We start from the raw sequence: 14,419 nt of genomic DNA, 5'->3' as shown, positions 1-14,419 counted from the left end.
TCAACATGCTCAAAGTCTTCCTCCAAATCGAGCTTACAAACAAGTCCACTCCTCCCCAACCGATGGCAAGGGTCGATGCATTCATGAGCAATAAGAGCACAATCAAGAATTTGACAATTGGCCTTGAACACACCTTGAGCTTCGGAGACAACCCTTGAGAGGGTAGGGCAAGTCTGGAAATCAAAACTTTAGCAAGGATTTAGTAAGGAACCCCTAACAACTTTATGAGCCAAAAATCCTTGAGATGGAACGCTCCATCAATTTTTGGAATGAGAGCTATGAAGGAAGTGTCATGACAAGAGGCAGCTAGTCAATGGAGAAAAAATCTATTAAGTCCAACTAAATCACATCCCAAAAAACTTGAAAGATCAAAGAAGGCTAGAGGAAACCCATCTAGACCTACAGGTTTGTCTTTGCCGAGAGAGAAAATAGTAGCCTTGATTTCCACCTCAAAGAAAAGGGATTCAAGGGCCATTAATTCCTTGGCAGAGATATGAGGAAAATTGAGGGTATCCAACTTGGGATGAATCCAACTTTCTGAGGATGGCAAGTTGGTGTAGAAAGACTGTGATGACAAACCTGTTGTTTTTACTCCACTCTAGAGCCATTGATGGAAACAAAACTCATCTTATTAAAACAAGCCCTTGTGCTAGCTATGGGGTGGAAGATTGATACCAAGCATCTCACTTATAGAGTAATTAATTTTAAAGCCAAAGATGGCCTTAAAGTAGTGGATAATTTTTCAGAGTTATCAATTGACTTCTCCTCATTCTCGCAAAAGAGTATCATCCGCAAATTGAATGTGGGAATTGAAGGGTCGGAATTTGCCACCTTAAACCCACGGAAGAGGTGAGTTGACTCTCTTTTTCTCAGTATCCCACTAAGACCTACAGCAACAATGATGAAAAGAGAAGGGGACAGCGAATCACCCTTCCTCAAACCTCTGGAGGGAAGGAAAATCCTTTGGGAGAACCATTAACCAAAACAAAGAACTTAAAAGAGGAGACACAAACAATAATCCAGTTGCGCCATCTAGACCCAAAGCCAAGAAGACCTAGCATGTAATCCAAATATGTCCAATCAACATGGTCGAAGGCTTTCTCCAACTCAAGATTACAAACAACTCCACTCCTCCCCGACCGATGGTAAGGGTCTATGCATTCGTAAGCAATAAAAACACAATCACGAAGTTGACAATTGGCCATGAACGCACCTTGAGCTTCAAAGACAACCACCAAGAGGGTAGGGCGAAGTCTGCAAACCAAAACTTTAGCAAGGATTTTGTAAGAAACCCCCAACAAACTTATGGGCCAAAAATCCTTGAGATGGAACTCTTCGTCAATTTTTTGAATAAGAGCTATGAAGGAAACTCCCATAGCACAAGGCAGCCAGTCAATGGAGAAAAAATCAACGAAAAAATATATTAAGTCCAGCTTAATCACATCCCAAAAAACTTGAAAGAATGCTAGAGGGAACCAATTTGGACTCGGAGCTTTGTCTCTGCCGATAGAGAAAACAGCAACCTTGATTTCTAATTCAAGGGCTATTGATTCCTCGACAGAGATCTAAAGAAAATCGAGGTTACCCAACTTATGATGGATCCAAATTCTGAGGATGGCAAGTTGGTGTAGAAAGAGAATGTGATCACAGACCTGTTGTTTTTCCTACACTCTAGAGCCATTGATGGAAACAGAGCTTAACTCATTACAAGAAGCCGTTGCATTAGCTCTATGGTGGAAGATTGTTACCAAGCACCTCACTCACACAGAGATTAGTTTTAAGGCTAGAGACAGTATCAAAGCAGTGGATAATTTTCCGGAGGTTATCAACAAACTCCTCAATCTTGCAAAATAAAAGAATATCATCTGTGAATTGAATGTGGGAAATAGAAGGGTTGGAATTCACCACCTTGGGCACACTGAAGACGCCATCCAACTCTCCTTTTCTCAACATCCTACTAAGACCTTCAGCAACGATGACAAGATGAAAAGGGGACAGCAGATAACCTTGCCTCAAACCTCTATAGGGAAGTAAAAATATGTTGGCAGCACCATTAACCAAAACAAAGAACTTGAAAGAGGAGATGCAAACATCAATCCAGTTGTGCCATCTTGACCCGAAGCCAAGACGACCGAGCATGTAATCCAAATAGGTCTAATCAGCATGGTCAAAGGCTTTCTCCAAGTCAAGCTTATAGACAACTCCACTCCTCCCCGACAGATGGCGAGAGTCAAATGTATTCGTGGGCAATAAGAGCATAGTCAAGAATTTGACGATTGGCCAAAAACACACCTTAAGCTTCGGAGACAACCCTTAAGAGGGCGAGGTGAAGTTTGGAAACCAAAACTTTAGCAAGGATTTTGTAACAAACCCCTAACAAACTTACAGGCCGAAAATCCTTAAGGTGGAACGCTCCATCAATTTTCGAAATGAGGGTCATGAGGGAAGCTTGCATAGCACGAGGCAACCAATCATTGGAGAAAAAAAATATATTAAGCCCGTCTTAATTCCCATAAAAACCTAAAAGAAGGCTAGAGGGAACCCATCCGAACCTGGATCTTTGTCTCTGCCGAGAGCAGTCTTTTAAATAGCTACACTATGTAGCATGTAGCATAGGTTACGTAGCGTAGCTTAGCCTTAACGCAACATAGCATAACTTAGCCTTAACGCTACATAGCGTAGCCTAACCTTAAGGCTACATAGGTCATGAAAATAGCTCAAGTTACATGTAGCCCACGCTACATGATAATTTGCATACGCTACACACTACATAGACTACGCTACACGCTATGTAGCTCACATCACAAGTTATTTTTCACTACAACGTTAGAATCAATTAATGTTTTTAATGATTGTTACATTTTTCCATTTTCAATAAAAAATTGTTAAATCTTTACAATGCTTTTAGTAAAAATGATACAAGTAATAATATTAAATTAGTTTCATTGCTCTTTCTTTACCTTTATACTTAATGATAACCTTTTCCTATTATTTTAGGTTGTGTTTGGTTCCACCAAATATTATGAAATTTTGTTAAACTTCATTATTAAGTAGTCTAATTTGGCGACTATCATGAAATTGATGCAACCAAGCGTAACCTTGATTAAAAATCTAGAAATAGCATGTAGCTTTTGCTATACACTTCAGAGGGATGAACGCTACACTACACGCTATTCGCTATTTAAAACACTAGCCGAGAGAGAAAACAGCAGCCTTGATTTCTAAGAGAATGGGGATTCAAGGGCTACTGATTCCTCAGCAGAGATCTGAGGAAAATCAAGGTTATCCAACTTGGGACGGATCCAACCCTCCAAGGATGGCTATTTGGTGTAGAAAGAGAATACGATCACAGACCTAATGTTTCCACCACTCAAGAGCCATTGATGGAAACAAAACTTATCTTAGTACAACGAGCCCTTGCATTGGCTATGCGGTGGAAGAATTGAGTGTTCTTGTCTCCTTCCTTGAGCCAAAGAGCACGAGACCTCTACCTCCATTCAATATCTTCTTGCTTGGCTTTGCTAAAGTAGACAGAGTAAAGAGCCTCTCATGCCGCTGTCTTCATCAGAGAGCCACCTTCTTCCTCTTCTTCAGCATCCAAGGAGTTATTCGTCTTGACCTCGATGAGTCCATAAACTCCTTCCTCCTAAGGACCAACTTAATTTTTAACAGCTTGAGCTTCTAGCTGAAGGCAAAACCAGGAAGACCTAAAACGGAGAGGGAGGATCGGTTATTGACCGTGAAGGGGAACCCTTTGATTTCAAGCTAAGAGAGCTCAAATCTAAAGGGCTTAAGGCCCTAGCAAGAGGATTGGACAATGATCAGAAATGGGTTGCAAAACTGTTGGAAAGGAATTCAACCAATCAGGAGAGATGAGGACGATAGAGGATTTGGGGGGATGGGGGGGTGGGGTAGCTACTCAAGGACTATAGACTGCTGAAAAGATCCATTTGAAACTAGAGGAAGGGCGTTTCATAACCAAAGAGACAAAGAAGTCTTCAATAAAAACATCCTCTTAAACCCAAGACCCGATATCCCAGGCCACTAAAATACCACAAGCAGAGCCTTTCACATCAAGCATCACCCAATGCTATTGAGGGTATCCCCAGATAGAATCCATAAACGAACGATTGATAAAATAAGCCGCAGCTTGATTCGGCGGCAAATATCCTTATGGGCTCTTTTCTACCCACACCCAAGTTCGCAAACATTCTAGGAGATCATCTTCATTAGGAAACCTACACCAACCTTGTTTCTTTCTTCACACTTCTAGAGTTGGAGCCAACTTCATTGTTGATCAAAGATTCAAGGTTGATGAGTTCCCTTCAACCTTTAAGGGGTTTATGAGTTTTTTTTTCTCTTGAGCCATCAAAGCTCATCTTACCTCGATAACTTGAAAGAGGGCAATGTAGTCATCATCTCGATTGCCAAAGGAAACGCCCACTAATTTCTCAAACTCGATAAAGGCCTCCTTGATACAATGAGGATTCTTACATTTCAAAAAAAAAAAAAAAAATGGTGTTAACCTAAGAATGGGTCAAGGAGTCTCTGGGGAGTGGAGGTTTAGGAGGAAAGTCCGATGCCAAAGGCTCCACCCTAACTGGACCTGAAGGTGGAGGGGATGCCAAGAATAATCGTGGGTAGGGAATCCATACTGAAAGTGACCTCATGGGAGCAGGGGGGAACTTACGAGGGATGAAAGGCAAAGGGGGGGAGGGGAGCATTGGGAGGGAGAGGAAGGGATTGAAGAAAGGGACGATTCGGAATTAAGGGCAAAGGCCAAAGATTGGAGGAGGCTAGGGAAATGAGAGTGCTAGGGATGAGGGCAAGGGCAAACAAGGCATGGTGACTAGTGAATAGACTGACTGGTAGCTAGGAGGAAGGTGACAAGAAGAAGGATGGTATTTTTTAATTACTTAAATAAGTATACATGTTTTTACTTATATATCGACGAGTGTTGGTTGATTTATTGATTGGCTACAAAGTTCATATATTTATTTCGTACCGATTTTTCTGACAACACATGGTTTAGGCCCCTATAAAATGGAAACTTATTACGTATAGTTGTTTTTTGCAATATTTTGATTCCTAAATGTTTAAACACGTCTTTTAACATCTCCTAAAGTTTCACAAAAAGCTCCACCTTTCCCAGTATTTTCCCTAGGCAATGTTATTTTTTCCAAATATCAGTGATACCAATACAAATTTTAAGAAAAGAAAAGAAAAATAAAAATAAAACATGAAGGTCAATCTAAACCCAAAGCAATATGCATAAGTTCCAACAAATGGGGAGCCAAGCAACATATCCCCAACGTCCGCAAAATGATAATGGTTACCAACAATGTTCACAATATCAGTATTGATGCATGAACACACCTTAGGTACAGAAACATATTGGCATTGCAAGGGAAATATCACATGTATTGAGGAATGTATCGTTGTCTAAGGAAGTATTGGGGCAAGATGGGGACAATGATGGAATTTTTCAACTAAGCGTTGATGACACGTGGTCTAACTGAAGTAATAGCCCTTGATTGAGTGGAATGGTGGAATAGGATTCATGTAGCTGGCCTCAATTAGTTTGGATAAGGCAATGATGACGATGATGACGACGACGATGATAGAATTTTTCAATGCAACTTGAGGAGATGTTAAAAGACACATTATTACACACTTAGAACTCAAAATATTACAAAAAACAAGTATGCACAATAAGTTTCCAAATAATATGGTCCTAAACAATGTGTTTCCTGATAATGCAGTTAATCCAAAGCAAGTACATATCCTTCAAATAAATATCCTACGACTAATTTAGGTAAACCATCTAAACAGTGGGTTCCAATTTAGATGTATGATGAACCAAAAATTACACTTAATTATCTGTCTATTAGATTCATCATCATCATCTCAATTAATTGGGGTTGCTATTAAATTCGTAGACATTTATTGGATGGCTAAAAATTAACAATATCCAATACTCCTATTCTAACAAACAAGTAATCAGCAGTTAAGCCACCAAAATGATAAATATCTAACAGTTCCTATCCTCACCTGTGGGATTAATGTACAACTATCTAGACCATCCAAATTGGTATGCCCATTGTGGATGGAGCATATCTCTAAAATCACAATAATCAAGTAATCCTAACCAACCTATTAATGGCTATTAAATGGATGGTAAAAGTAGAGCAGCAAGTGCCAGAATTTGAATGGACAAACCAAATTGAGTAATATTATCTTTACAGCACACATTTTTGGGTTATGCTCCATCAACAATTGGGTTAGTGATTTGGATGGTCTAGATTGTCATACAACTATGCCATCCATACAATCAAGAGTCAGACTCACCACCATTTTTTATATGGTGCTAAACTAACACCAGGGTGTGGGCATTTTTTTCTCCTTGGCAAGGTGTTCCATAACGGTAATGGTGGCCGTAGCGGCCACCGCTGTTGCCATTATGATACGCCCCATAACAACTGGTACAACCTTTTTTATTTTTTTATTTAAAAAAAAAAAAAAAAAAATCTGTTTCAGGACGATTACAGGTCATTTTTTCTGTAATGGCCATTATGTAACCGTTTTGGCATACCATGCTCCCTGGCTCAGGGTGTAGGTTTTTTTTTCCTCCTTAGCCTAGGGTGTGAGCTTTTTCTTCTTTCTTCTTTCTTTTTTGTTTCCTTGTCCTCTTTTTCTTCTTTTGGTTAGAGGTTTTCACCTCTTTCTTTCTTTGTAATTATTGGGCTTTTGCCATAAGTTGGTAATAAGAGAGATTTTCATGCTTGCCTCCCTAGAAAAAACAAACGGATTAGTGGACGTTTATTGGATGGTGAAAAATGAAAAGTAATCAATGGTCCTATTTCAAGAAACAAGTGTCCACAAATCAGCAGTTAGGATTGTTTAAACAATCTCATTTTGGGGCTATGATTTGGCAACTATGGGTCCCACAATTATTTTTTGTTAATATATGCCATGTGTACTATTTCTGAGTGCAAGTGTATCAAGTGTTATACACCACCAAAGTATCATATAATTTCTCTTTATAAAACATGGCTGTTATGAATCCACGTAGTAGAGCCTTTTTAGGCTCTTTTATTTGAAAAGACTATAGTAGATAGAGAGAGGAGAGGAGAGGAGAGCAAATAGGAAAGAAGAGAAGAAAAACAAAGACTTTGTTTGTAGGGGAAGAGGAGGCAAGGAAGAGGAAGAAGAAGAAGAAAGACGAAGATTTTTAAAGAAAAAGTTTTTGACAGATAAGCAACTTTTTTCTTATTCCCAAGAAAAATGATTTTTATTTTTTTTTATTTTTTTCCGAAAATTTCGGAGGGTACCAGAGATGTCTGAATATCGTTGATGCGTACCACAAGTATCAACAATGCAAGGAAACTTTATAAAGGCTTCTATACAAAACATCGCATTATATTGTTGATATTGCGACATATAATTTGATGTTGTTAATACAACGTGCAACACCGGAATTTTATAATTTCCCTTGTTTCTTGTATCAGAGACGTGATATAGTATCCAGCCGATATTATAGATATTGTAAACACTGGTCACTAGTTAGACTCGCCAAAGGGCACAAAAGATTGCAAAGGATCACTAGGGACAAATGGTCGGAGATGAATCATTGAAGAATAATCGTTAGAGGGTCACAAGCAACCATAGTTCCCCTTCATCAAATACACCACAAATTATCATCATGAAGTATATAATATTCCAACCTTGAGTCACTAATAGTTCATCTTTGGAGACTATGCATCCCAATCCTAGTTGCCCAAACCTTCCACCTAGGTGTAACCAGTGTTCAAAATATCGGTATCGCGTTATGTATCACATTCTTTGGATACAGATACGTACCGGTTATTGCATGGGATATATCGGTTGTATCGTGTAATTTATCGCTGTTGTTGGAAACATGGGGAAACATTGTGAAATTAGTTGAATGTTTCAATGAAACTTCGGTGATTGTTCAAAAAGACATCAATACACACTTATAAATCAAAACATTAAAAAAAAGTACACATAATAGCTTTTCTTTATATGGAGTCATAATCTATGCGTTGTCTAATGCAAGTGTATTCAATGTCTATTCATGTAATTTATATATGTAAGAAGACGTGTGAAAACACTAGCAATACATTTAAAAGCAAAAGAAGAATCACTAGATTAGGTTACATGCATGTTTGATTTGATGTTTGGATATAAATTGCAAACTATTTGCGAGAAATTGGGAAATTTTGATTTTGATATTTTTCTTTCTTTCAATTTTCCACAACTGTGCTCATTTCCTCCGAATCTCAAAATCGAAGCTCTCAATCCATGATTTTTCATGCAAAGCATGAAAAATCATGGATTCGTAACAATTTGACACTAATTTAACATGATTTACAGAAAATAAAAGGATCGAGATTCGAAAATGCTCACTAGATCGAACATGTGGGATATATCGCACTACTAGTGCATTTTGTATCGCACTGCTGGGATACAAGATATATCGTGGGATATATCGGTCGATATCATCGATATTTAAAACATTGGGTGTAACTCTTGCTTCAAGTCAAGCTTCAACCTCACACTCCTAACTTGACTTCCTAATTATTTATACTCGCTAAAATTTTGACATAAATACATCCCCACCCTGCACCCAATTTGTTATTGCTTCCCTTCATGCTTCATGCAATACAATCCAAATCCTGACATATTAATGCCTATTTGCAAAGAGAGAAATATAAATGTGGATTTTACATTGACTGAAATGAAATATGTTGTTCCATTGTGAAAAGCTTTAGGAGCATTCTCCATCCATGGATGGGCCTAATAGGTGGATAGTTTGGATTAGCTAATCATTGGCCCCGCTTGTACCAATGAGTTAGACAAGAAAATAGACATTGTAAGGGCAAGAACTTCCAAACTAGATTAAAGAGTTTTTTTATTTAAATATTTGATGAGGCAGTGATGGCCCCACTATTACTAACACATTGCAATGGTTCACGCCAAATATTTAAGAGCATCAATCTTCCAAACTAAATTTTAAACACACGTGATATAGTAGACAATAGACCAGGATGGGATGGATCATGCCATTCACGATACACCATGAATGGATCAGGTCAAAAAAATATCCACCAATTAGCAATCACAACTGTCAAGTGGATGGCTTAAAAATGGATAATTAACCTGATAGCATTCAATTGCAACAAAAACGTAACAATAATAATAACGACAACAACAACAATATCAAATTAGGTTAAGATTTTCCAAATGCTGACACTTTTGGGGCATGGACCATTCAACATAGGGCCTACTAGAGGAATGGATGACTAGTAACATTTGAATACATTTCAGCCCATATTTGATGCATTTTCATGAATCATGGGAAGATCATGCTACATCAGCCATCATCTTTGCAGCGTGTTTGTTGCTACACACCATGATTTTTATGCACAAGTCACAATTTTCATTGTTTAAAACTACACGTGTAAAAAATTTAGTATTATATTATCATACTTGTGAGCTTATTGTATAAAACTTATTCAACTGCAAATTAAAAACTTATTCAACCACGTCTGCAAGTTATTCAACTACCTGTGTGGGGTCCACCTTGTCGCATGTACGCCATCCAAGCCGTGCATTAAGTGATCCCCACCGTGATAATAAGATGCAAAAATCAGGCATATCCAATCATCAAGTGAGCCGCACCATAGAAAACAATGGACTACCACCCAAAAACCTCCAAATTCGTGTGGTGGACCCAACGATGGTTAGATTGTCCTGATTTTTGGGGCATCCCACTTTCATGTTGAGGAGACCCTTTTGGAACAGGTTGGATACCATACACACACCATTGCAGGCTACACATGCAAAGTGTTGTAGACGAGCTTATTCCATAATGTTGTAGAGGAACCAACTAAAGACTATAGCAATATGTAAGATGATGGTTCCATTATGGAAATAAGAGAAATGATTCACAAAATATATGCTTCAAAACATAACAACAAATCATTCACACAACACGTTTCAAAACATAACACATCTATCATAAATTGTCATTAACTCCGTGTTCGCAAAAAATTGAGTTGGTTACAAAGGCCATTAAAGCTGAATTTAATCAACCAAATATAAGAGATTAAGTAAAATCAAGAGTCTATGGGATGAGGTCGACAATGGATATCATTCCACATCCTCTCTGCTACATCATCCCTCTTCATTATCCAATCATTGAATTCCATTTGGGATACTCCTAGCAGTTGGGACTGTGCCACATCATCTACCTCAACCAAGTCAATCTCCTCATCTATTTCAGCATTGTGCGCCTCCACCTCAAGAACATCACCTCCCACTCCTTGAATAAAGTTGTGTAGGATACAACAAGCTAAGACCACCTTAACTTGTGTTTCAATCTTGTATAATGGTGATGTCTTCAAGATAGGGAAGCGTGCCTTTAACATCCCAAAAGCCCGTTTTACAACATTGTGTAGCAAGGAATGTTGATAATTAAACAGCTCCTTTTTATCTTGAGGTGATCGCTCGGTTCCATACTCATTTAAGTGGTAGTCAACCCCTTGATAGGGAGCAAGAAAACCAGGGACATTGGCGTAGCCAGCATCGACAACATAGTATTTCCCTACAATGGAAGATGTCATAATTTAGCATGGATGCATTATCTTTATATTAATATCTAAAATAATAGCATTTCAAGTTATTCATTACCATTAGGGATAAAAAGTTTATCTTCCCTAGTGAGTGCTGATTGTAATACCCGTGCATCAGATGCTGATCCTTCCCAACCAGCAAGGACATATTGAAACTTCAAATCAAATGAGCATGCAACCATGACATTTTGTGACACATTGCCCTTTCTATCACGAAATTTTGCTTGCTCATGCGAAGGAACAAATGCTGGGATGTGTGTCCCGTCAATGGCACCAATACAATCCTATTAAAAGTCATACAAAAGTCAGGTTCATACAGAAACAACCCAAAATTATAAGTATAAAATTAATACATTTCTAATTAAGTACCTTGAAATATGCACTCCAATAATTATTAGAAAGAATTTCTGGAGGTGTGACAGTGCTAGCAGGTTTGACAAGATCTGGATACAAGCCCACTACTGCATTTAATACTCTCTGAAAATGTCGACTAACCGTCTCACCAGAATGGCTAAAGCGGCTCCCAATCGCTCGGTTTGTAGCATTATGCCCTAAAGTATGCAAGAACATTGCCAATTGCTCTTCCATACAGATCATCCTCGTATCATTTAGTAGGCCTTTCTTTCGCATAAGATTGCATAAACGAAAAAACGTGTTTCTACGCATCCTTAGTTGACTGATACAGCTTGTATCATCTCCCCGAATTATCTCGTCTACATATTGCAGTCTTTCCATGCCTTTATATTGTCGAGGTTCTTTGGCTATGTATCTTTCATAATAGCATGCCGCATCCATTGAACATGGAGTTGCATCTGTAGTCACAACCCCACCTACCTCTATGTTGTGGTCGCTTTCATTGGCCATCTACCTTGCCCTCGTCGTGATTATCCCTTCAACAAGGTGAAGCCAATTAATCAAAAACCCAAATGGTTAAATATGAACAAGTAACATTCTACAGATCATTTTGCTAAATAATACTCAAGGCAAAAAGTCTAATGGAATATTTTATATATATATATATAGAATGTATAGGAAGGAATGCAAACATGTATAATTCAACTCACTTGGTAACTAAAAGAGATGCTTGTTCATTCAGATTGAAAAGACCATACCTGGAGAGCATAAGTATAATAAACTCCCCTAGTTCTAACATGGACGTTAGATCGTGCTGTGTATTTAGTGCCTATTAATACAGTAACTAAAGCTCATATATAATGAAGTGTCTACATTGGTGCTAATCCTAATTTCCATTCCACCCCAAAAAAAAAAAAGGAGAGAGAGAGAGAAAGAGAGACACCCATGAATTTAAGAAGAGATTTTTAACAACTAAATACCATGAGATGTCATTATAATATGAACTTGTACATCAGATATTGAAGAATGAAAGCAATGGACTACAAAAGAAGTAATGAATAGAAAACTGAAATCATGCACATCATAAGCAGTATGAAACTACCACCAGAAGAGAAATCATTATAGCATGCATGGGTTACAAACATGGGCTATGAATTGCACAGACAAGACTGACCAATGAAGTTAAAGAGAAAATTTTATAAAAGCTTCACATCATGAGTTTTGCTACAGAAACAGAACTCGTACATCAGATATCCAAGAAGGAATGCAATGGGCTATGAAAGAAGTACTTAACAGCAAACCGATGAATTGCACAGACAAAACAAAGAGATATGAAAATTGAAAGGTATCAACATGACAGTCTTGGGGGATCACATGTACGCGAAAAGTCCCAAAATTCGGAAAAAAAAAAAAAAAAAACAACAACATTCGAACATCCCCTTTTGCTTCAGAACATAACCATTCCCTGTCACAGGAAATTGGAAATCGAACATCCCATTTCCTTACGTAATTGAGATTGCACGTATACAAGAACCCGAAAAAAGAAAGAACTGTAGAACGCACAGACAGCCGTTACACAGCTTTCATGCAAGCAGAAAAAGAAATACGGGTAAGCATTTTTAAATGCATGAATGGCCCATCAGGGATGGATTTTGGAGTCAGAAAGGATATTTTAGGAACGCAAATGGAATCCGAAAACCCATTACAATCAAGAAACTAGCATTGGTGAAAAGAACGAACATCCATGTATATGCGTATAGAAATTAATCGACAGTCAGAGTAACTAACCTGAAGGAGTTCCAGAGATGCAAAGGAAGAGGTGAAATGTCGTGGATATGACAGAGAGATCAGATTATAAAGAGTAAGGGAGGCTATGGGGCAGAATAGCCATGGCTGTGGGAATGGGACTGAGGTCGAGTGAGCAGGGGCGACGAAAAGAAGGCGTTTCGTTGTAGGGTACGAAATATAAAAATAAGCTACTCTGCTCCGGCCGCCCATTAGTGTACTGAGTAAATTCTGTGAGGCCCACCGTGATGTATGTTTCTCATCCACGCCGTCCATCCATTATATCATATCATTTTATACCACAGATCCAAACTTGAAGCATATCTAAAGGTTAGGTGGACCACACCACAGGAAACAGGTAATAATGACTTCCACGGCTGAAACTTTGCCAAGGCCTGCAGTGATGTATATTTGTCATCGACTTCCACTTGGATGAAAGGAAAATACAAATATCAGATTTATCCGAAACTTGTGGCCTCATGAAGTTTTCAAGTGCTTTCAATTCCCATGGTCTCCCAATGTGTGGTCCACTTACTGCTTTGGAAATGCTTCACTTCTGGCTCATATTCTAAAATGAGTTGTAACAACGGTGAACCGCCTATGTAAGACACATACATCAAGGTGGGTCCCAAAAAGTTTACTCAATATGCAGCAGGGTTTCCTCATCAGAAGCGGATTAGCTGGTGTACCACATACCAGCGATGTAGCTGACAGGGTTTCGTGTGGTGCGAAGACGAGCGATGATGCTCCTCCAGCTCCGAGTTATATGAACGGTTCAAAGTAGATCAAAGTAACATGGGCACTAAAATAATGTATTTATTATATCCATACCGTTCAACTATTTTTCAAAATCATTTTAAATTATAAGCAAAAAAATGAATAATATACAAGATCAAATGGACCACACCATAAATAGCAGTGGGATAATGATTTTCACCGTTAAAACATTCGTAAGACGACCTTAATGTTTATTTTTCATCCAATCTTTTCACAAGGTCACAAAGATATGGATGAATAGGAAAAGAAAATATCATATTGATCCAAAACTTTTGTCACCTCCACGGTGGTTTCAATGGTAGACGTCCAATCCCCCACTGCCTTTTGCAGTGTGGTGTACTTGATCTTTATATATGTCTTATTTTTTTTCTCAAACGGCTTACCAAATGGATGAACAGTTTGAATATAACACATACCTCGTGATGGGACCCACATAACTTGTTGTCGTCAAAACACCAGCTATATTGCTGGTGTGTGGTACACCAGCCAATACGCTACCTTCCTCATCTGGGGCGTGAAAATGGGTCCCACCCGGTCAAGTCAGGTTGATGGGGGTCAGGCCTGGCCATTTAAGAATCAGTTTGGGCCTAATTCAGGCCGAAGTAAAAAAATGCTCATGTTCCTGATTTTGGCTCAGTTCTCTAAGTCCAGTTTGGGTCTTATCATCTTAGTTGACAATAGGGCTTATGATTTGCAATGCAAACTTGTAACAAGTGGTAAATTATTGTTTAGATAAAAGGTGGTGAACACTGCTCAAGTCTAGCCTGAAGGACAACAAAACCAACTTTTCTTCGGTCTATGTTAGCCAAGTTCATTTTAGTGTTTAAGCAAATTGGATCTATTAAAAA

The 14,419-nt window shown here is 38.5% G+C and overlaps 1 protein-coding gene and 1 long non-coding RNA gene across 2 annotated transcripts in view; both read right to left on the bottom strand.

Moving 5' to 3' along the window:
* Positions 1-13,043, bottom strand: part of LOC131221171 (uncharacterized) — a 64,042-nt gene extending 50,999 nt beyond the window's left edge. The window contains exon 1 of the long non-coding RNA XR_009159044.1: positions 12,798-13,043. This is a non-coding gene — a long non-coding RNA (uncharacterized LOC131221171). The remainder of the gene's footprint in view (positions 1-12,797) is intronic.
* On the bottom strand, positions 10,019-11,652 carry LOC131221170 (uncharacterized). Its single transcript, XM_058216339.1, has 3 exons — positions 11,025-11,652; positions 10,714-10,939; positions 10,019-10,627 (listed from the first exon to the last, which is right to left on the bottom strand). Exons 1-3 carry the CDS (start codon positions 11,517-11,519, stop codon positions 10,140-10,142), a joined length of 1,209 nt encoding a protein of 402 aa, XP_058072322.1. The 5' UTR covers positions 11,520-11,652; the 3' UTR covers positions 10,019-10,139.
* Positions 13,044-14,419: the final 1,376 nt, after the last annotated feature.

The sequence above is a fragment of the Magnolia sinica genome, chromosome 12 (genome assembly GCF_029962835.1).
Source record: "Magnolia sinica isolate HGM2019 chromosome 12, MsV1, whole genome shotgun sequence".
NCBI classification, from domain to species: domain Eukaryota; kingdom Viridiplantae; phylum Streptophyta; class Magnoliopsida; order Magnoliales; family Magnoliaceae; genus Magnolia; species Magnolia sinica.
This window is presented reverse-complemented; position numbering and strand designations above follow the sequence as displayed.